General features: G+C 35.5%; 2 protein-coding genes and 1 pseudogene across 2 annotated transcripts; 2 read left to right on the top strand and 1 right to left on the bottom strand.

The window, feature by feature from the left end:
- Positions 1-314: 314 nt before the first annotated feature.
- On the top strand, positions 315-2,807 carry LOC104750007 (putative E3 ubiquitin-protein ligase XBAT31). The gene is made up of 8 exons (XM_010471739.3): positions 315-637; positions 757-816; positions 941-1,012; positions 1,101-1,222; positions 1,303-1,443; positions 1,536-1,643; positions 1,753-2,011; positions 2,095-2,807. Exons 1-8 carry the CDS (start codon positions 458-460, stop codon positions 2,524-2,526), a joined length of 1,374 nt encoding a protein of 457 aa, XP_010470041.1. The 5' UTR covers positions 315-457; the 3' UTR covers positions 2,527-2,807.
- A 6,218-nt stretch (positions 2,808-9,025) lies between these two features.
- Positions 9,026-10,899, bottom strand: LOC104750006 (cytochrome P450 710A3). Its single transcript, XM_087493288.1, has 2 exons — positions 9,162-10,899; positions 9,026-9,111 (listed from the first exon to the last, which is right to left on the bottom strand). The coding sequence occupies exon 1, from the start codon at positions 10,806-10,808 to the stop codon at positions 9,327-9,329; it is 1,482 nt and encodes a 493-aa protein (XP_087349414.1). The 5' UTR covers positions 10,809-10,899; the 3' UTR covers positions 9,026-9,111; positions 9,162-9,326.
- Positions 10,900-23,248: 12,349 nt separating this feature from the next.
- LOC147925167 (uncharacterized) lies at positions 23,249-24,321 on the top strand (annotated as a pseudogene).
- Positions 24,322-25,681: the final 1,360 nt, after the last annotated feature.

The following is a 25,681-nucleotide window of genomic DNA, read 5'->3' as shown; positions in this document are numbered from 1 at the left end:
AAAATATCTGACAAGCTGCCCGAAATCTCAAGTAACTGTAAACAAAACTGACACGGGCAACTTCAAATAAAGTAAATAAAACTGCCCGTCGTCGTCTCTCTCTCTCTTTTTTTTTTTTTTTTTTTTTAACACTTCACTTTACCAAAAAAAAGAAAAAAAGATTTAAAAATTAATATCTTCTCTTACTCTCTTCCTAAATGACCCTATCAATGTGTGTACATAAATGCGAAACTTCCCTCTTCTCCCATTCTTAAATCCTCCCACCACCACCACCACCACCACAACCACCGTTCCCCGTCACGGTGGCGCTTTTTTCTCTCATCGGAGCGCCTCACCGGTGGCAGACGGTGTCGTTGTTCCTCCTCTCCTAAATCAAAAAACCTCTCCCATCACAGCTCCTACGGTGCGTTTTCGTTCGTGCGTATCTCTATTAGAAAAAAAAAAGCTTTCGAGAGAGATGGGGCAGAGTTTGAGCTGTGGAACGAGACCGGAGCACGGAATTTTCGCCTCTGTACAGTGCGGCGATATCGTCACTGTTCGCCGTGTGATGACGGCAGAGCCTAGTTTGTTGAATCAGACTACTGCTTATGATCGTCACTCTGTTCTTCATGTCGCTGCTGCTAATGGTCAGATCGAGGTTAGTTTTAGTTGTTAATAACGAGATCTCGCCGGAATCTGGTGGGTTTTTTTTTTGTCTCAGATTCGCCGGAGGCCCGGAGATTTGATGTTTGTTACTGATGCATTTCTCTGATGCAGATTTTGTCTTTGCTTTTGGAACGATTTACGAATCCAGATTTGTTGAATCGTCACAAACAGGTTCTGATTTCGCATTTGATCTAAGTTGATTGTAGTTTTATGATTTTTTTTTTTTTTTTTTTTTTTTTTTTTTTTTTTTTTTCTGATTTTTGTTTTTGTTTGTTCGTGATTTTGATTCTTGTAGACTCCGTTAATGTTGGCTGCGATGTATGGGAGGATCTCTTGTGTGAAGAAGCTCACTGAAGTTGGAGCTAATGTACATTTTCTCTCTACAAATGCTCTTCTTTACCTTTTTAAGCTATTAGGATTTGGATTTTGAGAATTTTTGTGGTGTGTCTCTGTAGATATTGATGTTTGATTCTGTGAATCGAAGAACATGTTTGCATTACGCTGCATATTATGGACATGCTAACTGTGTTCAAGCGATTCTCTCTGCTGCTCAATCAAGTCCCGTTGCTGTTCATTGGTGAGTCTGTGAACCTTACCTTGAATTCTTGATCAGTTTTTTCAATCGAAGTCTTGAATAAGAATGTTCATTTTTTTCAGGGGGTATTCGAGGTTTGTGAACATAAGAGATGATAAAGGAGCGACTCCGTTGCATCTAGCTTCTCGACAGAGACGGCCTGAATGTGTGAATGTGTTGTTGGACAGTGGTTCTCTTGTTTGTGCATCTACTAGTGTATATGGGTAAGGGATTCTCTCGTCATGCAAACTTTTACATTGGAATCAACATTTGTTAGAAGTCGGAACTGATCCTTTTAAGTTTTTTGTTGAAACAGTTCTCCAGGGAGTACACCTCTCCATTTGGCAGCTAGAAGTGGATCTATTGATTGTGTCAGAAAATTGCTTGCTTGGGGTGCTGATCGTCTTCAGAGAGACGCTTCTGGGTATATTATACACTTTCTCTTTTCCTGGCTATTGCCTAAACTTTGCGGGAAAGATCTTGTTCTTGTTTTCAGAACATAATTAACTTGAATCGTGAAATCTCTTTTTCAGGAGGATACCCTATATGGTAGCAATGAAGCATAAGCATGGAGCATGTGGAGCATTGCTAAACCCGTCCTCTGCAGAGCCTCTCGTTTGGCCATCACCATTAAAGTTCATCAGCGAGCTTGATGACGAGGCGAAACTCCTATTAGAGCAGGCTTTAATGGATGCTAATCGGGAGAGAGAGAAAACCATCCTCAAGGGAACTGCTTACTCCTTACCATCACCCTCTTTCTCCGACACTGCTTCAGATGATAACATGTCCGAGGTAAATATTACACCCTTGTGAGGCTCTTTGTTTGTTTGCGTTTATGAAACGGGTTTTAACTTGGTATAAAAACGTGTCTATAGGTGAGTGATACGGAACTGTGCTGTATTTGCTTTGAGCAAGTATGCACGATTGAAGTCAAAGACTGTGGACACCAAATGTGTGCACAATGCACACTTGCACTGTGCTGTCACAACAAACCGAACCCAACAACCTCAACTGTGACTCCACCGGTCTGCCCGTTCTGTAGAAGCACCATCGCGCGTTTAGTCGTCGCCCAGAATAACAACAACAACGAAAAGAGCAAAAGCCTAGATGATGTTGTTGTTGTTGATCTCGAGGCAGGTGATGTAAGCTCCTCCAAATTCAGAAAGCACAGAAGATCAATAAACCTTGGCGAAGAGAGCAGCAGTTTCATGGGACTATCAAGCATTGGATCGTTCGGAAGAATAACCGGCCGTGGCTCGGGAAGGATCGCAGCCGACAACGAGCTGATGGACAAACCAATATTGTGAGGATCGAATCAGGTCGCGATATTTTGGGCGCTTGTTGAGGGAAGAAAGTGACAGATGATGATGAGGTAAAATTGTGAGAATGTAAAAAATATAGATTGAATTTATGTAGATCTTTTGTTGGGGAGGGGGGAGATTGAAATAAGGAGAGGAAAAAAGATGCGAAGTTGTGTAATGCAAGGAAGGATTTGTTGTTTCTTTGATTAAGTTTGGCCAAAATGGTTTGTTGTTGTTATTATTTGGTTACTTGATATGAAAGGGAAGCCCCCCATCATCTTTTTGTCTTTGTCTCTCCTTTTTTTTATAGTTATATTCTCCCTAAACTTGATTGTTTTTTTTATACCAATATAAGACATTTCGCCCATTTTTCAAATGTGAGATGGGAACAAATGTGATGTGAACGGCTGCTAATAAGTCGCCAAACGTAGAGTCAGGAAAAGAAGAAGAAGAAAAAGGTTTCTTGGTGGTGTATGGGTATATCATTTGACCCTACACGATCCAATCACTTTCTATCTCTACGTCAACTTGTGGTCTCAACTCTCAAGCAAAATATAATTTTTATTTTGAATTTGGCTCTTTGCACTTAACTAAAAATATCTAATGTTTTTATTTTATTTTAACATTGGTCAATTTAGATCAACTAGTAAGATACATACACATGACCACTTTTGTATATTCGTGGACTATTAGTTTTATACGTCAAGACTCTTGCTATATTGTATATAGTCATAGGGACGGAAGACCGATTCGGTCGATATTTTATTTTTGTTTAATTGAATTATGAAAAGTAAACCTACTGATTATGACAATTATAAAATTAGACAAACGAAAAGAATGAGTGATTTGATTTCTTACTTTATATGTCTAAAACGTGTTTGAGCCGAAAGAGTAGGTTTTCTTTTTTCGATTCTGGAAAAGTAACAAAAAATTACAGGTGAAAAATGAATCGAATATCATATCGTTTTAAACAAAAATATTCATAGAAATTCAAAATCAGTTTCGTAAAAAAGTAGAATAGTTTTAAATCAAAACATACTATTGGAACAAATACTTTTAGAAGTTAAATATTTCATATGTACAAAATCTACTATACATAGTTTAAAATGAAATTAGTTGTGTACGTAAATTCTGTATGAATAATCACTAATATATGCACAAAAACAAAGTTCATATAATTAGCGAATGTGATTTTTTTTTTTTAAATATCAAAATTTAGAACTGAAACATTTAGAAAACTCGTTCCATACCCAATATTTGATTGTTTTATAGCGGATAAGATGAACTCTTAAAATTGATTTTAGATATTTGATGGTAATCTAATTTTATCATGCTTTTTGTCTTTGACAATTCAATCCTATATAACTTGCTGGACCCTGTTTTTAAGGCTATAATTAGTTGTCGGGGTATGGGACCAGACCCAAGGGTTGATGAAAGCAGATTCAGATTAGATTACCTTAACCCACCAAGATGTGCACAACTTATTACACCAACCGGAACAATTTTCTTCTTCGATTGATACCTACAGTATTACGGCTAAAATCTGTTTCAACCAAATTTTTTCCGTTAGATGGAATAAAAAATTACTTTAGCCATTTCTTATATATCATTCTTTCCATTGTCAGACAATTTTCTTACAAATTATATACATACAGTCAGGAAAGATTAAGATAGATCTCTTGAAATGAGGTTGCACAAAAAAAAAAATCTCTTAAAGTGTTGTCTTAGTCAATCAACCACAAAATTAATTTTCAACTAATGTGTGGTTTTTAAAAAATTGTTGGTTCTTTACTTCTTGCTAACTAAATTAGTTTTTTTTTCTATAAAAATAATATTATTTTTAATCATTAATAAATAAAATATTTTAGAGTCTAAGAAAATGGGCTGCGGTAGAAATCTATGTAAGAGTTCTCATAATTTCTATTAAATAATAAATCAAGACAAAAAAAAGAAGTAAAATATTTTCATATCTATATATATATATATGTATTTTCCATCCTATAATTTATATATATATTTTTAATTGTTTATAATAAAAACTTAAAAAGTATTCATGAGATATTTTTAGAAAGTATTCATCAATAATGGAGTTTTACAAATACGAAAATATAATTTATATTCAAACTAATTTTACAATTGAAGTCACGAGAATGTTTTATTAAATTAGGTTAAATTTGATATTAAAAAAATTTGAGAATATATCATGATATCATGAGTAATGAGTTATACTCCCAATCACTTTCGTACTACATGAAAATATCCATCTATTATTTTCTTATCCAAGACTCCAAGTACGTGTACTCGTGGTCAGAGGACTCACACCGTACATATGTATGAAAGTTCAAACGTGTCATATTATCTTCCAAGCAACGTCTTAATCTCTAATAATTATCAACGAATATCTCAAACACTAAGTCTAACAATACTCGACTTATATGTCCCATTGAATTTTCAAGAGACTAGCTTGGCATTCCCTTATTTGAAAGAACACAAATTTCTAAAAACTTTATAGAGACTCTTCTACTCAGAACTTTAATACGCATGAGATGACAGAATTATATGTCAGTTTGATATATATATATATATATATATATATATATATATATATTTAGTTTAAGCGTATAAATTATATTTGATAATACATAACTTCACTATCCATAACCTAAATTTAGATGTACATAAACTTGATATAGTTATAGACCGGGGAGTGGAGATGTTGGGGAGGTTGTCATAAAATCATTACACATTTACACCAAATGAAATAGTTATAAAAAATAAGTTTGAAATTAATTGGTAACCGAAATATATTTTCAAGTCACAAAGTTCATTTTCTTTTGGATACTATTTCGATGATATGATAATACTGTTTCGTCAACTGTATAGTTGCCACATCTACTCTGTCAATTTGGACACATCTACTGGTCCGTTAGCATCATTATGTTCATCCTGCACAGTAAATTTTAGAAGTTAGGTTTTTGGCTTTAGCTACATTAATCTGAAATTTAAGCCCACAATAGACCTAAAGTTAACATTTACCAATCAAAACTACTACTTTCTTTTGTACATATCAAGTTTTATGTTCAAACCTAGCATAAATTGTTAAAACTTAAATCGGAAATCACATAAAATATGTTATCTGAAGTCAGAAAGAGTCTGACATAAACATGTTATTGACTGATTCTAGTGGGTCCTTTGCTATCTCATGAGTCATGGCTCCTTCCAATTGTATTTCATGCATTCCCGTTTTTAGTCAATCATATTTTTAGTATGTCTCCTCCTTAATTATTAGTTACACTTTTCTTCTCGTGATCATCCTCCCTCTGTATTTTTTTTTCTTTTCAACTCGACCAACCATACTAGTCTGATATCACACAATCAAGTACATTGTCTTGTTTATTAATCCTTTATACCATTTTTTTGACAATAGATTGTAACTGATAATGAGAAAAATTACAACAACAAAAAAGATAGATTGATTCATTAGAAATCTCTTGTAGAGTTTTATGCTTTAGAACATAGGATTAGAAGCAATTAAACCCAATTCTATAATAATTAATTCATTAGAAATGTAAAAAAAAATATCAAACGTGTGCGAGAGGGAGCAAATGCAATCGTGGTATTACTCGTGACATTACATATTTACAAATCTAATAAATATTAATCAACATAAACACATTGGGTTATCAGTTCAGCTCAGTTCAAAACTGAATCGAGTTAAACCGTTCAGGTTGAGAAAAAACATAACGAAATGGTTTGAGGGTATATTTGAGTTTGATTTGGGTCGATTTGAGTTTGGTTGGTTCTGTTAAAATACCCATCTCTAGTGAAAATATAAAACGCAGGAATTCCCTTTTATTAATCTAAAGTTTATTTATGGTAATAAAACCGACTTTTGGTGTTCTCGTGTATCTATCTTAACATTTTTGAAGTACATTTTTGTGTCATCCTCTCTTATCTTTGTATCCAAACAAGTCTCAACTAAATTCTCTACAATTCTTACAACCAAACACAATTATTTCTTTATTTGATAATATTAATTTCCTATAATCTATCGACCTAATTTAAATCAATATGTTAGATTAAAATATAATTCTCTTTTCACTTTTATTTAATCTTATATTTCATTATTTTAATTATTATTTAATACAAAAAGTTAATAAAATTTTAGATTTTTTTCAGTAGATGATGTGATTTGAATTTTTATAAACGGATATATATTTTAAAAATTGTCTTACTATATTTGTAACCAAACAAGTATATCCACATATAGAGCTCGGAATACATTTTTGGAGTACAATAGGGTGCCATTACTTTTTGCCAACTTCGGGTCTGGTTTTTAACTAAAATTATAATCGATTTAATTATCCGGATCCACCTTAAGATTGCCGAATATTTTGGGCCCGTTATTAATCCATAGCGTAATTATTCACATCCAATTAATGCCAATTATTGCCAATTAAATGCCTATTTTATCTTAGGAAAGATCTAATTTGCATATCGGATTTCTAGGGCCGAGTTTGACAAAAAGAATTGATAACACAAATTATGTAATCACATCCCTATGATATAGCAACTAATTCAAGATGAATACATCTTAGGAAATATCTAATTTGTTTAATAAACGATTACATATGTGGTAAGATCTTATTAGCTTTAAATGTACACTATTAATCCAATAATATCAATTGAGAATCATAATAAGAATATGTCATATCATTCATTCCTAAATCATAACTAACCAAATCATAAAATGTCTATTCTCAATTTGCAAATAAAGAATTTCTACAAAACCCTACATACAACCGTTAACAATATATATATATATATATATGCAATTCACTATGTACAAGCACCTCAAAACTATTATAATATCATATCAACAATATAATAGACCCGTGGTGTACTACAAGATAAAATCTAATGTGTAGAATGTTTTTCTAAAGTAACAATATCCAAAAAGGATTTACAAATTACGAAGACAATAAACAAAGATTATAGAGAATAATGAGCTACAAACAAGGAATCGTTCAATGTGGGATCCACTTGATATGTGGACTGGTTTTTCACTTTAGACGTGCTTTAAAAAGCAAGCGATAACTATGTCCAAACAGAGTTTTGGACCGGTAACTAATTTCATTTCTTCGAAAAAATTAGTCGAAAGTATGTCAAAAAAATGTCGACATCATTTCGACAATGTTTTCGAGAGATAATCAAAAGAAATATTTTGTCGAGATTTTTTGAGGAATTTTTGACTCTTTGGATTTTCTCAATTACAACTTGTTGTCAAACAAAAATTTGTTGGAATATGCATTATTCCGATGAATTTCATGCGAATGTTGTCATCAAAATTATATTTTTTTGTGCTCAATATATTTTTGTTCTATATTGGTTTTCACAGATTAAAGTTGGTTCAAAATTCCTGGTTTTGTATCTAAGATCATGTGTATTGAGGGTTTCTCAGTCAGATTCTCAGCAATATTAAAAACAACAATAATGAAAAAGTTGAGAGATGAGATCATATATTCTGAAAAAACCCAAAGAAAATAAATTATCTCACACATGCCACTAATAAAAGAATATATTCTGAAAAAACCAAAAGAAAATTGGGGAGAGACTTATCTCACACATGCCACTACTCTATTTGTTTTGTTTTATCTTTTATTTTTTATTTAAAACAAAAAATAAATTATATAAAATATATATGAAAAAAATATATCCAAACGAGATCGAATACTAAACTAAATACACAGAGTATTTATAAATTATATCTCTAGAAAATACTTTATGGTGTATCCGTGAACTGGATTATTTGTTTCTTTGTGCTATGGCATGTTCAATCTTTGTTAAATTTTTCAATCTTTGTTAATTTTTTTTGTTTTACGGTTTTGGTTCATTTCTCTTAGTTCTCTTCATTTTGAAAGATTCCTTATGTTTTTCACTTCCACAATATCAATATGAAAATAATTGAATGTCCCTTTTGTTTTCACTGTACTTTTTCCTTTTATATTTTTTTCATAATTAAGATCTTTTGATCTCAGTATCAGTATGTTCAGGCACGAATCGATGAGCCAATTATTAAGCTGAACCAATTATAAATTGGGTTGAGTATATGTAGATTGTGCCTTAATACCATAATAATAATGAGTCTAACTCACATCTAAAAACTAACTAAAAAGAAGAAAATTACCTCGTATTATGTATAATATACATTGTATATTGCCCAGAAATTACATTTCTTTCAACGTGGGATATATCTCGAGAGATCTAAGGTGGATCTTTTTATTTTATTATTATTTTTTATTTTATTGTCAACTGAGTAGCGTAACACAGTCACCTGAAATTATTTTAATCTACTTGGTTATTTTTTTATATAGTAGCCATGCTTCGCGATGTCGTTAAGTTTAAAGACATATATTTTAAAGATATAAATATTCATATTGGGTAAGATATCGTCAACATGTATTTCTTTTTCTTATATTTATAGCTTAGAATATTTAGAATATCATTTAAGATTTCATATATTTTTATTATATTCGGGTAAATAGGCGGGTGTTTTCTTATTAATGAAACTGAAACTTATGAAATAAGTTACTATAAAAAAAAAAAAAAAAAAAAAAAAAAAAAAAAAAGAAATAAGTTACTATAATATAACATCATTGGGACAAAGAAAAAACAACAACATACATAGATGGTGAAGACATGGCAACACAATGACGTGACGTCTCCTCTCAAACTGAATGACACTTAGGCCACATCATGAAAAGCGATATAGAATATACACCGACGATGACTTGTACCAAAGTAATTCAAGGAGAGACACCGGCGCGGCTAGACAAGAAAACCATGCCCCCATCTTTGGGTGACATCGTTGGGATATGCACAATATCATCGCAGCCCTCCGATCGGGCCCTCTTGAAATCGAACACCGACGTGAACATGGCAATGAAGAGAACGAGGTGGTTCAGCGCGTAACGCTGGCCTACGCACTGGTGCGAGCCAATTCCAAAAGTCAAAAAATTGCGTTTGAATACCTGATCCTCTTGCCTTGTCTCGTTAAACCGGTCAGGATCAAACCGGTCTGGTTCAGTAAACCCTTGAAACGAGGCATCAAAAAGGGAAGGAAACACAACTGTACCTTTAGGTATTGTGTACGATTCCGTGAGAGGGAAGTCACTAACAGCAACGTGTGGAACCATACTTGCTGGTGGTCGGTATCTAAGGACCTCACGCGCCACAGTCCGCGTGAACTTCATCTCCACGAGCTGATCGGCTGTGATCAACTCATTGGACTCAGGCGACCAAAAACTTGCGACTTCCTCCCTGACTCTTCTTAGCACTTCTGGCTCCGACTCAAGAAGCACCACTGCCCAGAGGAGTGATGATGTGGATGCGTCCTGTGCTGCAAACAGAAAATCAACGACCACACAACTAATCTCCTCGTCTACGGAGTGAGGAAGCGGCGGATTCTGCGCAGCGATCGAATGCGTCCAGAAATCGACTAGGCATGTTGGATTCTCTCCTGTGGCCATCTTGGCTTTTGATTTTCTCGTGCAAACAACCATTGTGTTCACTAGTCTCGATACCGCCTTACGAGCCTCGCCGAACGCGAACCCTGGGAGGTCGATTGGGAGTGCCATTGTTCCTTGGTTGAATAGATTGTAATCATCACGGATCGAGTTCTTGACTTCCTTGTCGAGGTATGGTCCGACAAAAACCGTCTGAGAAGTCTCGAGGTTGAGTTCACGGATGAGTTGTCGCATCGAAACTGGCCGAGATCCACGGGAAAAACTTTCCTCCCACTGCCGTAAATGACGCATGATAACTGTTTGCTGTAAGGAAGAGTACATGGAGAGTGGCGTACGGGTGAAGTTAGGAGCGACTTGACGACGAACGGACTTATGATCCTCGCCAAACATAAAGATAAGGCTGTGTTCACCGAAGATCTTCTTGCCGAATGGATGACCAATAAGTTGGAAAGCATCGGGACGAATGTTGGAGAAGATTATATTGGAAAGCTTTGCATCTTTAATGTAGATAATAAACTTTCCAATGAGGTAGTTGGTGGAGAGGCCAACGGAAGTGTTTGCCATCGCAGATTGCTTGTTCCAGAAGGAAGTTGGGTCACGGAGGAGTGCAATGACGTTTCCAATGATTGGGGTGACGAAGAGGGGGCCAGGGAGGTTTCTTTTTTTGACATGGTAAGAGAGTTGCTCGAGCAGAAGGAATAGAAGTAATGCTGAGACTAAGTATGGTGCAAGAGAGGCAAATAGGGAAACTGAGGCAACCATTCTATTATTTGATTTGAGTTTTGTCGTTTGTGTATATATGGAAATGATTGATCAGAGTGGTAAACAAGACGAAGATGATTTCGCTTTTGTCGGTCTTAGTTTGGTAGGTTAGCGCATAATATTTATAAGAGCTTTTGGGGTAAGAAGAATTCAAAGGTCTTTTTTTTATCTTTTTTATGGGGGCAAACAAAGCCATAGGTCTTTTTTTCCCCTTTTTTTTTGTTAAATGATATCTTTTTTTTTTTTTTAACTACTTATAATCGTGCATCCCATTGTCTATAATGAGAGAGAAAGAGGGAGAGGATGAATATTTTGAATTCATGGTGATTTCATGATTTGTGTTGTCTTGACAAATGAATATTTTGATTTCATGGTGATTTTTTGTACGGAAACCAAATGACTTAAGACGTAAGATACATGACTTGTGTGAGTTAAGCAAATTTTGATGTTATGTTTACCAATGAACTTTTTGTTTTGGACAGTTTCTTTTACCTTTATAAGGCATAGTTTTGGTTTCGTTGTAATTAAATTCTATTTTTGTCTTTGGGTCAACGGTTGATTTTACCAAGTGATTTTTATTCCCATTCAAATATATATATTTTTAAATGTGATTGATGATATTATAGCAATTTTAATGCAACCTATCAGCGCGATTATGACCATATATATACAAACGTGAAAGGGAAAGCAACAAAATAAATAGTAGAAAGGGTTAGCATATAATATTATATATATATTTACTATTGTTGAAAGGGTTTGTATTAACCCTTTCAACAATAGTAAATAAATAGTAGAAAGGGTTTGTATTAACGACATTGTTGTGTTCCATCCAAATTCACATCTGGTCGATTTTGCAAAAAGAATTCTAAGTGGTTTTGAAAAAAAGAAGATTAAAGTTGTTCACAAATTGTAATGGTATTGGGACAAGAAGAGTTCAAATGTTTGTTTTCTGCTCTGTTTTTAACATCTTCATCATATATATGTCGGGCAAACGTTCATGTTTCAATTTGTATTTATATTTTATGTAAAATAATTATGATCATCCGTGACGTGTTTTTGTGGTAAATGTTAGCCTGCATTACCCATGTAGTTGTGTAGTAAACAATGCATTTATTTGCATGTTGCTATATATGATAATCTATAATTTGGAGACATTTGGCCAACTTGTTGATGATTTAAGGGTGAAGGAATTGGTAAAATAAACCGTTGTTGGCTAAGGGTGGAAGTGAAAGCCCCAACTTCATCCAAAGTCATTATTATTAATTAGTTTTTGGTATTATTTCTATTTATTCTAATAACTTCACATTGATGCTTTTTTTTGACATTAATGGATTACACTAATAATTTGATAAATAATTATATGTGATAAATAATTTGGTTGTATGTGATAAATAATTTGATAATGCGGTATGGTTTAACTATTGTACGTAAAAGACAAATAAGTTTAATATACAATAATATTTGATTGGTAAAAAGTTATTTACGATACAAATTTTATATTATTTTAATTGGTTTTTGGACGAAGAAATATGGTATATTGAGTGATACTCTTCTTAAAAAACACTAGGATCTCACCAGCGCTACAGCGCAGGGGAATATTTGCAGACATATACAACATATAAATTTTAGTATAATCAAATCTCAATGAGCTTATATATCAAATCTCTCTCTTCTACCAACAATTATTTTATCTCAGCCAACATGTATTTTTCTCTCCCTTTCATGCAAAAGAAAGTATCTGTTCTTCAAATTTTTGAAAAATATGTTAAAAGGCATTAAAATATATGGTCGTGAAATTTGTTTATTTGTCAAATTGAAGCACATAAAAACAAAAGCTACATTCAAATTTTTATTTTTTTATAAATTCATATTATTTTTGGATACATTCCAATTTATTTTTGTATCCTAGTTAAACACAATCTATCATCAAATCATGACCAAAGAAAAAAAAATTGGTCTTTATATAAAAACTAACAGATTGACACATGAGCAAATCATTGCTATCAAATAAAGAGGATTCAAAAAAGCACCATATGTTTCATTGAAGTAATTCAAGAAACATGTATATCTTGTTTGAAACCATGCAACAGTGATTGTTTCGACATAAGTTAAAAATATCAATAAAAATAGAAAAGTTTTAATGATTAGTGAGGAGTGAATATGTTAGTCGACTTCTATATTTATAGGATAAATAAAGTCGGTTTCAATATTTAGGATTAATTAACATTTTCATAAATATGATCTTAATAGTAATATATTTGTGAATCAAATGTTTAAATATAGATTCGAGGTATATGCTCAATTTCCAAAAAAATTGAAATCTATATTTATGATTAAGAATTTTTTTCCACATATTTATTAAGATTAAGATTATATTTGCAAATATAATAACTATTGTGATATGATTTTGTAAACTATTACGTGTAACTGAAAATTTCATTTTATTTTGGTTAGTTTGTATAATTAAATTATTTTCTATTTGATGGTGTAGATAAATTACATTATCATTATTATGTACTTTATTAGAATTACATAGATAATTTTATAACAAACTCAATATTATTTTTGTAAATTTTTAAAGTTTGTTTTAAAAAATATTCTCTTTTCAAAAAAATTAAAGATTTTTATTAAATTATTTAGTAGTAAAATTTACATTTTTTCTTTATTAGTTATTAATAACTTTAGTCATATAAGAAATATGCTATTTTATAAATAACAAATATGATTTTATTAAAAAAATTTATATATATGGGTTTCCTAAAAAATAGGAAAACCAATATTCTCGTAATTAATATGGTTTTTTTTTTTTTGAAATGTTTGTTTAGGTTTCCTTTGGAGTATAATTTAAATAAATATTGCAAAATTTAAATATATTTTTCAGATTCTAACCCGATAACTCATTATAAACGAAACAAATATTTCTGACCCGAATCCAGTTTGGTTGATTTCGAGTAATTTTCTAATTTTGACCCGACTCATTGTCGATTTTGTACTTTTCTTTTACTTATATAGGGATATAGTGGTTATTTTAAACTTTTTTTGAAAAATGTAAATTATTAAGTAAATGTGTGATTAGTGACATCATGCATATTTTCTAAATTTTTTATAAAATACGCACTTAGATGTATTTCCATTCATAGCGTACGTAATTAATAAACCGTTGACTCTAGACTTGGTAAGTGAAGGCCCCAACTTGATCCGAAGTCATCGTATTAGTTTTTGGTATTACATGTTTATAACTTCACATACATGCTTCCTTTTTGACATTAGTGGATTACACTACTTGGCGCCTTTAAATGTTGGTCAAACCCCCTTTTGGGAAATTACAAAATGGTTTATTATATCGTTGATGAATAGTATCTTCTCTCAGATGAACAGTATTATCAACTTGGTTATGAACAGTGTTGTCGGAATATTACATCAGAAGAAAGTTGTAACATTAAAAGAAGTGTTTGTGGGGAATTCTTAATGATGGGGCTCTAAAGGTGGATTTCTCTTTGGGAAGATTTTTTGATAGGGAAGTTTCTGAATACGAAAGCTCCACATGTGGGGGAAATTCATATGACCGTGAACAAAAATTTTGTGTTTAGGGGATAAGACTTCTCTGATCGATGTTTATGCAGTTCACATCACGTTCTTAATCGATGAATGTGGAGTATCATCGATATACCTATGATAGTCTCTAAGTGGACTCTTTTTAGGGAGGACACACAATCAGTAATGAAATCAATCCCACTGTGGGTCACCCTCACGGCCGGTCCTAGAATTATGGAGGCCTAAAGCATTCTCTATACATAGTATTTATAAACATATATTAATTGTTGGTATATGATATTTATATTAGTATTTTTGCAGTAGTTTTTGCTCAAAAATATTTTTTTGGAAAGTTTTTGCATTTAATATCATTTAATGCTTATATTTATATCCAAACAAATTTAGTTAATTTTCTCTACTATCCTTATAACCAAACAGAATTAAACTATTTTAAATATCCATATATATATTATTCTATAATTAATATAGATATTTAGAAGATTAATAATGTTCTTTCAAAGTTTTCTTTACCTGTTGCTTCTTCTACTCAAACACCTATGTCTTGTTGATAGTCTCAGTAATAAAACTCATAAACTTCCTTTCTCAAACACTACAATCACCTCTACTCGCCCACTTGAATACATATATTCTGATGTTTGGACCTCACCAATACTTTCTCAAGACAATTTCAAATATTACCTTATTCTTGTAGACCATTTCACCAGATACACTTGGTTATATCCACTTAAACGAAAATCCGATGTCCACAATGTCTTTACCGCCTACAAAGCTCTTGTTGAGAACCGCTTCCAAACCCGCATTGGTACTCTCTTTACAGATAATGGGGGAGAGTTTGTGGCCTTACGAAGCTTTCTTTCGACTCACGGCATCTCTCACCTTACATCACCTTCTCACACTCCTAAACACAATGGCATCTCTGAGAGGAAGCATGTCATATTGTGGAGACGGGACTAACACTTCTCACCATTGCCTCGGTTCCTAAAGAGTATTGGCCATATGCCTTTGCCACTGCTGTGTTCTTGATCAACAGACTTCCAACTCCGGTTCTTGACATGCAATCACCCTTTCAGAAGCTGTTTAATGTGGCACCGCACTATGAGAAGCTCCGTATCTTCGGCTGTCTATGTTTTCCTTGGCTAAGGCCGTATGCTCCACACAAACTTGCAGACCGATCCCAACGGTGTGTCTTTCTTGGCTATTCTACAACTCAAAGTGCTTATTATTGTCTATATATACCGACTGGCCGCGTGTACGTCTCCTGCCATGTTCAGTTCGATGAACACACTTTCCCGTTTCGTGACTTGAACCCTACGCCACCAGCCGTTGGGTGTCTCCATGATGTAGCTGCTGTAAAAAATCGGGACATTTAAGTGCCACTTGTCACTCTTCTGAGAGTAAGACGAATCAGCAAAACCCAGTTTCATCGCCAAAAGAAGTTGATGCAAAGAAAGGTAAAGATAATACGTCGCCTGTTTTTGTTGTCCCATTGGTGGGCGAAGCAGAGGCGAGGGTAGACACTGGGATTGTAAATGAGACAAAGGGTCGTGCACCATCGGCTTCTGCTGCTTCAAGTTAAGAGCATGGGGAGCAGCCTTGGGTTACTCCGGAAAAGTAAAGCCATAGTCCGTGAAAGAGACATTTTGGTTTACAATTTGGTTAAGTTTCTATTATATCAAATCTGTATGCCGTTTTGGGGACAAGGATGGTGATGATGGTTTAGATGAGGAGTAAACCTTGGAGGAGACTATGAGGGAAAAGGACACTCTCAAAACAAACACCGAGGCTCAAAGTCCGTTGGCTACATGCATTGCTGGGACGGAGGTTAAGAATCGAGGGGTGAAACCTGAGATTTATGTATGACCTTAGTTACCTCGTGAATCAAAAACTGCGTATAAGACAGTATCAAACTTCTCTACTCAATCTTCTAGGGTCAACCCTAGAGATCATAGCAGAAAGGTTCACCCCCCCCCCCCCCCCCCCACACTAAGTTTAGATGTCGGTTTTCTTTTAGAATATTCGTAGCTTCAATAAAACATCAAAACATTCTGTAACTAACAGGTGGGCGGAGGAAAAATACTTTTAGTTTGGGTGTTTATTAGAGACGCGTGTCTGAAAGTGGAATGTGCAGAGGTCCAAAATTATATTTAACTTAAAACGTTTGGTCCAAACTGATTATAAATAGTTCTATAGAGATAACTACGCCTCGTGATTATCGTTGTTGCTTATATGATAAAACTGACGGCAGCAATGCCAAATTGATTATAATAGCATCCCTAAGGTAAGATACTCATAGTGATGATATCTAACCAATACTATAATGACATTTTTTTAATATAATTTTATCAATCTAAATCATAATAATAAGGTTTAGATTTTCGAGTCTGCTCTGTACGATTAGCCAGCCTTGTGAAGTTAGATGATCAAACCGAAGAGTTTTTCTTTTATTTTGTATATGCTTTTAATCTCGGAGAACAATGAAAGATTTTCTGGCAGGAGTTGAAAGACCATTCTAATACTCCCATTATAAAAAGCAAACAGTGGTTGATAAATGGGTGATTTTAATGAGACCTTATATATGGATGAACATTTGAGGGTGGATGATAATCTGGGGGTCTCAAGTGGTATTCGTGATTTTCAAAAGGTTGTCAACTGTTGTCTGGTTACAGATATGGATTTTCACGAACTGTTATACACGTGATGGAATACAAGGGATACTGACCCTATGATGAAGAAGCTGGATTGGGTCCTGGTAAATGATAGTTGGGTACGGGTCTTTCCGCATGCTTATAGTGTGTTTGAGTCCGAGTACTTTTTTGATCATTTGCGTTGTCGTATACAGCTAAACATTGGGGAAGGGGCTGTCATACACAAGCAAAAACCTTTCAAATTTGTTAATGTACTTACTAAGATGGAGGAGTTTAAACCGTTGGTTGATAACTATTGGAGGGAAACATAAACCTCTATTCTTGTCTACTCTGACGTTGTTTCCATTTACAAAGAAATTAAAGGTTAGATCTTTGGCTAAAGTGTGTATTCATTTTTTAGTAAAAAGATCTAAAGAAGCTTTGGAAATCCTTTGTAAGAAACAAGAAGAGAACATGTCTAACCCTACCCTTCAATTAATGGAAGAAGAAAATGAGGCTTGCCTTTGGTGGGATCATGTGGCCGGTCTTGAGGAAAAATACTTGAAGCAAAGATCGAAGTTACTTTGGTTGAAGGTCGGTGACAAGAAAAAATTGTTTCATCACGCTGTAGAATATCGGAAAGCTACGAACACAAATAGATAGATTGATTGTAGAGATGGTATTGTGGTTCAGGGGGATAACATTAAGATTGAGGCTGAGGGGTATTTTTGCTGAGAGGTATATTCGCGAGTTTTTTTCTCAATTGGATCCAAAATACTATGAGGGGGTCACAGTAAAAGAGCTAAAGAGTTGTTGTGTTTTCATTATTCTCGCACAAATCAAGAGTTGAATGAGGGCGTCACGGTATTTTTGCAAGTTTTTTTCAATTGGATCCAAAATACTATGAGGGGGTCACGGTAAATGAGCTAAAGAGTTGTTTTGTTTTCATTATTCTCGCACAGATCAAGAGATGCTCACGTCTATTATTGATGTGTCTGTGTTTTATAGTATCTTAACTATGGGTTTTACATTTGTTTTGAAACTTTTATTGAATCAAAGTGTGATATTAGAGTCTATTTAGTCCTTTGTGAGTCTTTACAGGTTTTAGGTTGCTCTGGAAAGAAACTGGACATTTTGGGACGAAAACATGCATTTGGAGCTAAAAGACCAGTTGAAGCGTCATAATCTTAGCCTACGACAAAGGACTTTTCACCGTTAGATCTTTCTCCATCTTGGATACAAGCTTCATGAAGATGTTATCTGTTATCTCCAAGTGTTTTGAAGAAGATCCAATGGTGCAATCGAAAGTTATGGACAATACAGTGAAGATAGATCAATCTGGCGAGCAGATGAAGCAGGTGCAGAATCAAGACACATGATCGAACGGTTTACTTGGGACCGACCGGTCTCATCCACCACCACACACAAGCCATCTTGCATCATAGATCGACCAGTCTATGCTGGATACCAACCGGTCACGTCACATGCTGCTTTTTCTAAGGCTGAAATGGGAGGTGTTGAGGTATTCTCTGACTTGTTTGTTACTGTTACATGTGAGAAAGCTGGAGATGTCAAGCATGCTTATGTAGAACCACCACCTTACCGTCCTAAAATTCCATTTCCAAGACATGAGAAGAAACCTCTGGATGAAAAGAAGTTTGCTCGGTACAAAAAAGTTATGAGTGACTTCATTGCTGATATTCCCTTTACAGAGGCAGTTAAGCATATCTCTTTGTTTAATAAGATTTACAGTGATGTTGTGACTGGAGAAAAGGATTTGGATGATATTAAGACTTTCTTGGCTCAAGAGAAGAACATTCATGCTCCATCTTTGAAAATTTGTTGTTCTATGCTCCATCTTAGGAGTGAACTTTGAGGATTCCCTTTGTGACACTGGATCCAGTGTGAACCTCATGTCTAAGGCTGTTGCATAGAGGTTGGGGATTGATGATATGAAGGCTTATAAGGTCTCTCTCAAGTTCGCAAATGCTGTCACCACGACTCCACAGTGCTTCATTAACAATTTTGATGTGCGAGTTGGGAGTTGCTTGGTTGCTACAGATTTTCATGTTGTGGATATGAGCAGTGGTTCTGTTATGCCTTTGATTCTTGGGAGACCTTTCATAGGAACAGTAGGAGCAGTTGTTGACTTGCCTAATAAGAGGATAACTTTCTCTAACATTGATGATAAAGTCTTCTACAACACAATCACTACAAAGGAAGTTATACGACATGGCTCTTGTCTAACTGTAGAAAATGAGAAGAAGGTGGATGTCATGATAATGGGAGAGAGTGGTGATAAGAATGAGGTCAACGAATCCCTGGATAGTGAAGAGGTCTAAGAAGGTTAAGAAGAGAGACAAAGCCAAAGATAAAAAGAGTGATAAGAGATCTTCACATAACCTTGATAACCCATAAATATGTTGGAGACACCATTGAGTATAAGGTGAAGTGTAAAGGAATATCTTGGCCTTTCTCTAAAGATAAAGCCATCTTCACTCCGGAATTTAGAGCGAAAGGCCAAGAAGCAGTGGATGGTATACTGAAAAAGGTTCTAGAGCTTAAGCTGACGAATTGGAGAGCTTGTTTTGATACAAGTTCTCATTCTCCCATCACTTGACACCTGAAATCATAGTCAAGCTAACGAATTCAAACAAGCGCTTATGGGAGGTAACCCATGGGGTTTGTGCTGGCTTACCCTTTAACTTTTATTTGTCTTAGGATTTTGGTTTTGTTTTAGGATTTATTACGCTTAAATCACATCAGGTGTTAAGTATTTTCAGGAACAGGTACGAAGTTTAATTATGTTGTTAAGTATCCTCCTTACATCGATCCCGGTTGTTTACTGCGGGCGTCTGCACGTTTAATTATGTTGCAGATCAGTCGATCCCATCCCGAGACAGAAGTAAGTCGGCGCTTAGTTTCATCAAATGTTCTCGAGCAGCCTCTGTCCATACGATCTTGGAATCTTTCATACAATTTGTTAATGGAGCTTAACCAAATCCATGGACAACCCCGACGCCGACACCACATAGCCGACACCGCATAACCCCGGCGCCAACACCACATGATCAACGCCTAGCTCACATTTTTGTCGAGCCACAAAAAAGTTTCACGATGCAATACCTCCAAAATTTTTCGTAAGTAACCTTGATGTTCCCCCAAAAAAGAACTAAAGATCATAATATCGTCGAAATAGACCACTAGAAACTTCCCAACAAATGGATGCAGCGTTTGATTCATAACCTGCATGAATGTACTAGGCGCGTAGGACTCTCAGGAACATGTCTTTTAGCCACTAACGCTTCCACTTAACGATGCAGCTCTTCATTCTCTTGGAGACCTGTTCTATAGTGAGGGTGGTTTGGCAGTGCTACTCCAGGAACCATGTTGATTTGATGCTGAATATCCCAAAGCGGTGGAAGCCCTCAAGGTAGCTCAAGGGGAAAGACATCATCAAACTCAGTCAACAAGTCGGTCACCCAAGCTCCGACGGTAGGCGAAAAGACAATCGGAGTATCCGTAGACACAAGAATAACCGTAAACCACATGTCCTTACTTTCACTCACAAACGTAGTCAATGAAAAAAACAACACACTCAAAGCTCCCGTAGCTGGCTCAAGCGCACGCACAGGTTGTTCAAAGTTATGAGGACACACGAAGCTATGAACATTGGTTTTCCCATTATGGGACACATCTCAGTATACTGCCATGGACAATAGGATATGACTAACATCAATAAGTACAAATATTGCAAAAGATTTTGTCTTTGTAATATTGTCCAATAGACAAAGGTACTAATGCACGATGACTGATACGAATATCTGCGCCTCCTTCAGCCAAGTCAACGTACAAGGAGTAGGGTGGCTCTCACGGGTCAGTCCAAGTTTCCAACATGCCTCCTTAGACACCACATTGCGACAACTACCCGAATCATTCAAATACAACAAACCTTTCCCTTGACCGTGCAACTAGAATGAAAAATGTTAGTGCGTAACCACAGTTCACTAACGGCAGGAGCTAAACAAACTTGCATGCCCAACAAGTTACCATGGCCATCTTCATTCTGATCTTCAAGTAGCTTCTCATTCTCCCTTTCCTCTGAACCAGTCTCATAGTCGTCCCACTTAACATCATCAATTAACATGCCACGCCTATTCTTCTAAGGACAAGCCATCATCAGATGAACCGAATCTCCACAAGTGAAATACCACAACGCATTAGGACAAGAAGAACAACATAAATTTTGCGGCTCTCCCGCAGCTTTAGGATCATTAGACGAAACCACCACCTCATGTGGCTGTTTCGTTTTTTTGCTCTCCTCGCTGGTGGTTGTTCCCGTCGTTCGGTTATGATTAGTAGCATTCCAAGAAGAGGTGACCTTGAATTGCTGCTCAAACGCTAAATCACGACGATGTGCCTCTGCTATGGTTGTGGGATCAAACTGGACCAATGCATTCTGAATTTGCTGCCGCAATCCTCTAAAGAAACGATAGACCCAGCTCACTATCAAAAATAATGTTCCTTGTTATCAATAGATAAAACTCATATGTGTACTCATCAACAGACCATGTCCCTTGACGAAGATTCTGCAGCCTTCTATACATGGTACGATCATAATTTTGTGGAAGAAACATGTGCTTCATATGCTTCTGCAATTTATCCCATATCATAATTTCGTTTTTTCCTGACAGTGTGCGTGTGGCTTTCAATCACATCCACCAAGCCGCAGTTTGAGCTTGAAATTTAGTAGCCACCAAGGCAACCTTCCTCTTGTAGGGAACCTTCTTGAATTCTATCAGTTCTTCAACAGAGACAAGCCAATCTAACAGCTCTTCCTTGCGAACACCGCCATGGAATTCTGGCATATCAAGCTTAAAGCCTGACTCCCATTGCCTATCTTCATCCTCCTAACAATGCGCCTCTCGTTCCTGAACACCTTGATCACGACCCTCACGACATTTGGGGTGTTGCTCTCTCTCACGAGCAAAAGGGTTGTCACGACTCTCCACCGAAGTCTCATATTCCAGTTTTTGTTTTGGAAATTGATTGTTGAGGACTGTTTCAGCCAAGATATGGATTGATTACGTAGTTGTTGCCTAAATGTTTTCTTGCATTGATACAAAGGTGCAACGAAGCTCCGCCCATTTGTTGAACTGCCCGTCCTCACCGTTCTTGACGTTACATGCTGGCATGATTTCTGGAAATCACAACTTCGGATGACTCGTCTTTAGCTCTGATACCAACATTGGCGCAGCATAACAAGGATAAAACCTTGTGTTCGTTGATTTGTCGTGAATGACGAACATACGGGTGTCTTTAGCTCGTTGATTCTTAAGAATTGCCAAAATCCAAGAAGAGATAAGAAGCTTAAAGATCTGTTTGATTCAATAATAAAGCTGTTGTGTTCAAACTACAAAGAAGCCTTTATATAGAGGCAATATGAAACAAAGAAACCTTAAACCGAATAGAATAAAGAACCGACCTAAAGACAGTCAAGCCTAAGTAAAAGTACAATAAAAGAAAGCCCAATAGGAAGTAAAGAACGACGATGAAATAGAGATATGCGCTCATCAGTACCTAAACAACAGAGCAACCTGATCTTGTTTTGTGGCGGGGAAAGAACAAAACTTTCCATCTTAAATTCTCCACCAAAGACACATGGAACCACATTCGACATTCATCCCCCCTCTGTAGCATGGCACAACAGCGTATGGTTCCAACACCAAATTTTACTTTTTGTATGTGACGGGCAGTACAAGGCTGCTTAGCAACAAGAGGTCGTATGGTTAGGTGGAATAGAGGGGGAAAAGGGTATATTTCTACCCGTACTATTTGTAAAGTGTATATTTCTACCTGAACAAGAGAGAAGTGTATTATCCAACCTGAACTCTAATAAAATTCAAAATTACTACCCAGACTTTGAAGCGTTATCGATAATACTACATTGACACAAACACTGTTAGTCAACTGTTAAATATGAGTGATTCATATGACACATAAGCAATGATGTGGCAAGAGTTTTTGGAATGAAACTCAAAACGACGTCGTTTTGATTTGGGGAAAAAACTTCAATTAGGGTTTTTTTTTTTTTTTTTTTGATTTCACGATTCGTTTCTCTCTTTCTCTTTCTCTTTCTCTGCGAAGGCGAAAATGGAGAACGAGGATTGAAGTTAATTGCGAGAGATAAGTGTAGAGGAAACAAGGCGTGAATCGAAGGAGTTGTTAGCATTACTCATAATCATTTCTACAGAAGTGAAAATGAGGTATTTTTAGTTCGTAAATCACAAACATTGCTTCGATTTTTGGTATTAAATCTTGTATTTTGTCTTGTTTTTGTTTAATAGTTGCATAATGTAGATATTTGGAGACAATAATTTGAAGTTTTATGTTTAAAGAGTCGTATTTGTTTACTGCACACTAAGTGTTTGATTAAATGCTTGAGTGTTTGAAACTTTGTATAATTTTTTTTGTTGATAGCAATCCGGATCATGTGACATTCGTTGTGAATTTTGGAGGGTATTGGGTGAAGAATCATGTAGGAGATGTTGCATATCTCAATGGTAAAGACATAGCTATAGAATGTAAACCAGAAGAGTTTTTCATCAAGTTGTCGGCGGAGTTGGGGGAGGGATTATATGGCCAAAACATGTGGTATAAGTACCCTTTTGAAGAGCATAATGAAAGAAAGAGATTGAGGTCTGCGGATTTGAGTTTTAAGAGGATGTGTGATGCGGGCAGATGCACTGGAGTGATGAATGTTTTTTTGGTGAACTCAACAGAGCATCCTAATGATATCGAGTCATCTGAGCCATGTGAAGAAGAGATCCGGGTTGAAAGAAATGTGGCTTCTTTTGTTGATGCGGATGAGGATTTCGATTATCATAACACACCTCCTAACTCTGATGGTGAAGAAGAAGAGGAGCATATGGTTGGATACAAACGAGGAGAAGATAAGTAGATGGGGGAAAGACAAGTCAGCGGCTGTGTGTGGGACTAAAGAGCCTTGTACATGGTATATCTATTGTTCTTATGAGGAGTGCGTTGGCAAGTGGAAAGTGAAAACTTTTGAAGATCAGAACAGTTGCACAAATGATAACTATTGTAAGATATTGAAAGCACCTGTGATTTGCAAGATGTTTTTGGATGATATCAGAACTGATCCTGATTATGGACCAAAATGGATGCAACATGAGATTGAGAAGAACTACAATCTGATAGTAAGCATAGACAAATGTAAAAATGCTAAGAAAAAAGCTGTAGAGATCATCGACCGTGAGCACAAGGAGCAATTTTCTAGGCTGAAAGATTACCGCTTAGCACTTCTTCAGTAAGTTCTTCTTTCATTACTGAAATTTTAAATTTAACAAGTGTTTTCCAATCTGTTAACTAGGTTTTCATTTTGATATTTTGCTAGATCTAACCCTGAGTCAACAGTAGTGTTTGATGATGATGGATCAGAGATCTTCCATAGATTCTATGTGTGTTTTGTTGCCATTCGAAAGATGTGGTCTATGTGGTGTCATCCTATCTTTGGAGTGGATGGTTGTTTTATGAAATGCACACTAAAGGGACAATTATTGGCTGCTGTGGGGAGGGATGCTAACAATGGAATGTATCCCATGGCTTGGGCCGTTGTTGATATAGAAAATGAAGACAATTGGGTATGGTTCCTAGAAAAGTTGAAGGTTGATTTCAATCTACAGGAGGGTCAAGGGTTTACTATCATATCTGATAGGCAAAAGGTATATCTACAACCCGTACTAGGCTTTAGAACATGTAAAATGATATGTATGGTTTAACTAAAATATATCTTTGTTTTGCTTTTACAGGGTTTATTGAATGCAGTGGAAAGAGAGTTACCTTATGTTGAACATAGAATGTGTGCTAGACACATCTATGGGAACCTAAAGAAGATATTTCCCCATCAAGGTGACATGAAAAAGTTCTTTTGGCAAGTAGCGGAAAGTTATACCATGAAAAAGCTCTTTTGGCAAGTAGTGGAGAAGTCTATGCCACCTAAGAAGAAGAAGAAGACTAAACCATCGGCAGATGGAGGAGGACCAAGTCAACCAACACAAGACACATTTTGAGGTTTCAATCTTCTTATTCTCATCTTAAATATTCAGATTATGTTGTGTTGTAATGTTAGATCTTTTTGTTTTTCTGACAGGAACTTTGGAGAACTTAGGATCAAGCATGACATTTGTGGGTTTGGAAGCTTGAAGTATGAAGCGGTTTAGGACTATTTCTTTTTCTCTTTTTGATGTCATGGTCTATTTTTGGGGACATGTAACAACACAATGTCTTTTGATTTCATGGTCTGTTTTGTGACATGTACCACAACCAAATGTCTCGGTCTATTTTGGATTCTATCACAGTTGGATTGGGTTTGAGCAATGTCATATGTCTTGTTCTTTTTCCATTACCTTTCATACAAACAAACAGTCTTACAAGCCATATTTTTCTCTAAACATCCAAACTAGTTACTCTCATACAAGCACTTTTTAACTCACATATTCAATATATACACATGAAAAACAAAACCATAACCATAACAAAGCCAACAATGTTCTTCAAGCTTCTTAGTTGCATTTTCATCTCTTTGACCTCCTTCTCAACCACACCCAAATGCACACGAGTCTCCATGGCGAGAGTATCAATCTGAGATTCACAAGCATTGATGCCCTTCTG

This window comes from Camelina sativa, chromosome 16 (genome assembly GCF_030686135.1).
Source record: "Camelina sativa cultivar CO46 ecotype springtype chromosome 16, ASM3068613v1".
Taxonomy (NCBI): domain Eukaryota; kingdom Viridiplantae; phylum Streptophyta; class Magnoliopsida; order Brassicales; family Brassicaceae; genus Camelina; species Camelina sativa.
The sequence above is the reverse complement of the archived record's forward strand: the minus strand, read 5'-3'. Positions and strand labels throughout refer to the sequence as shown.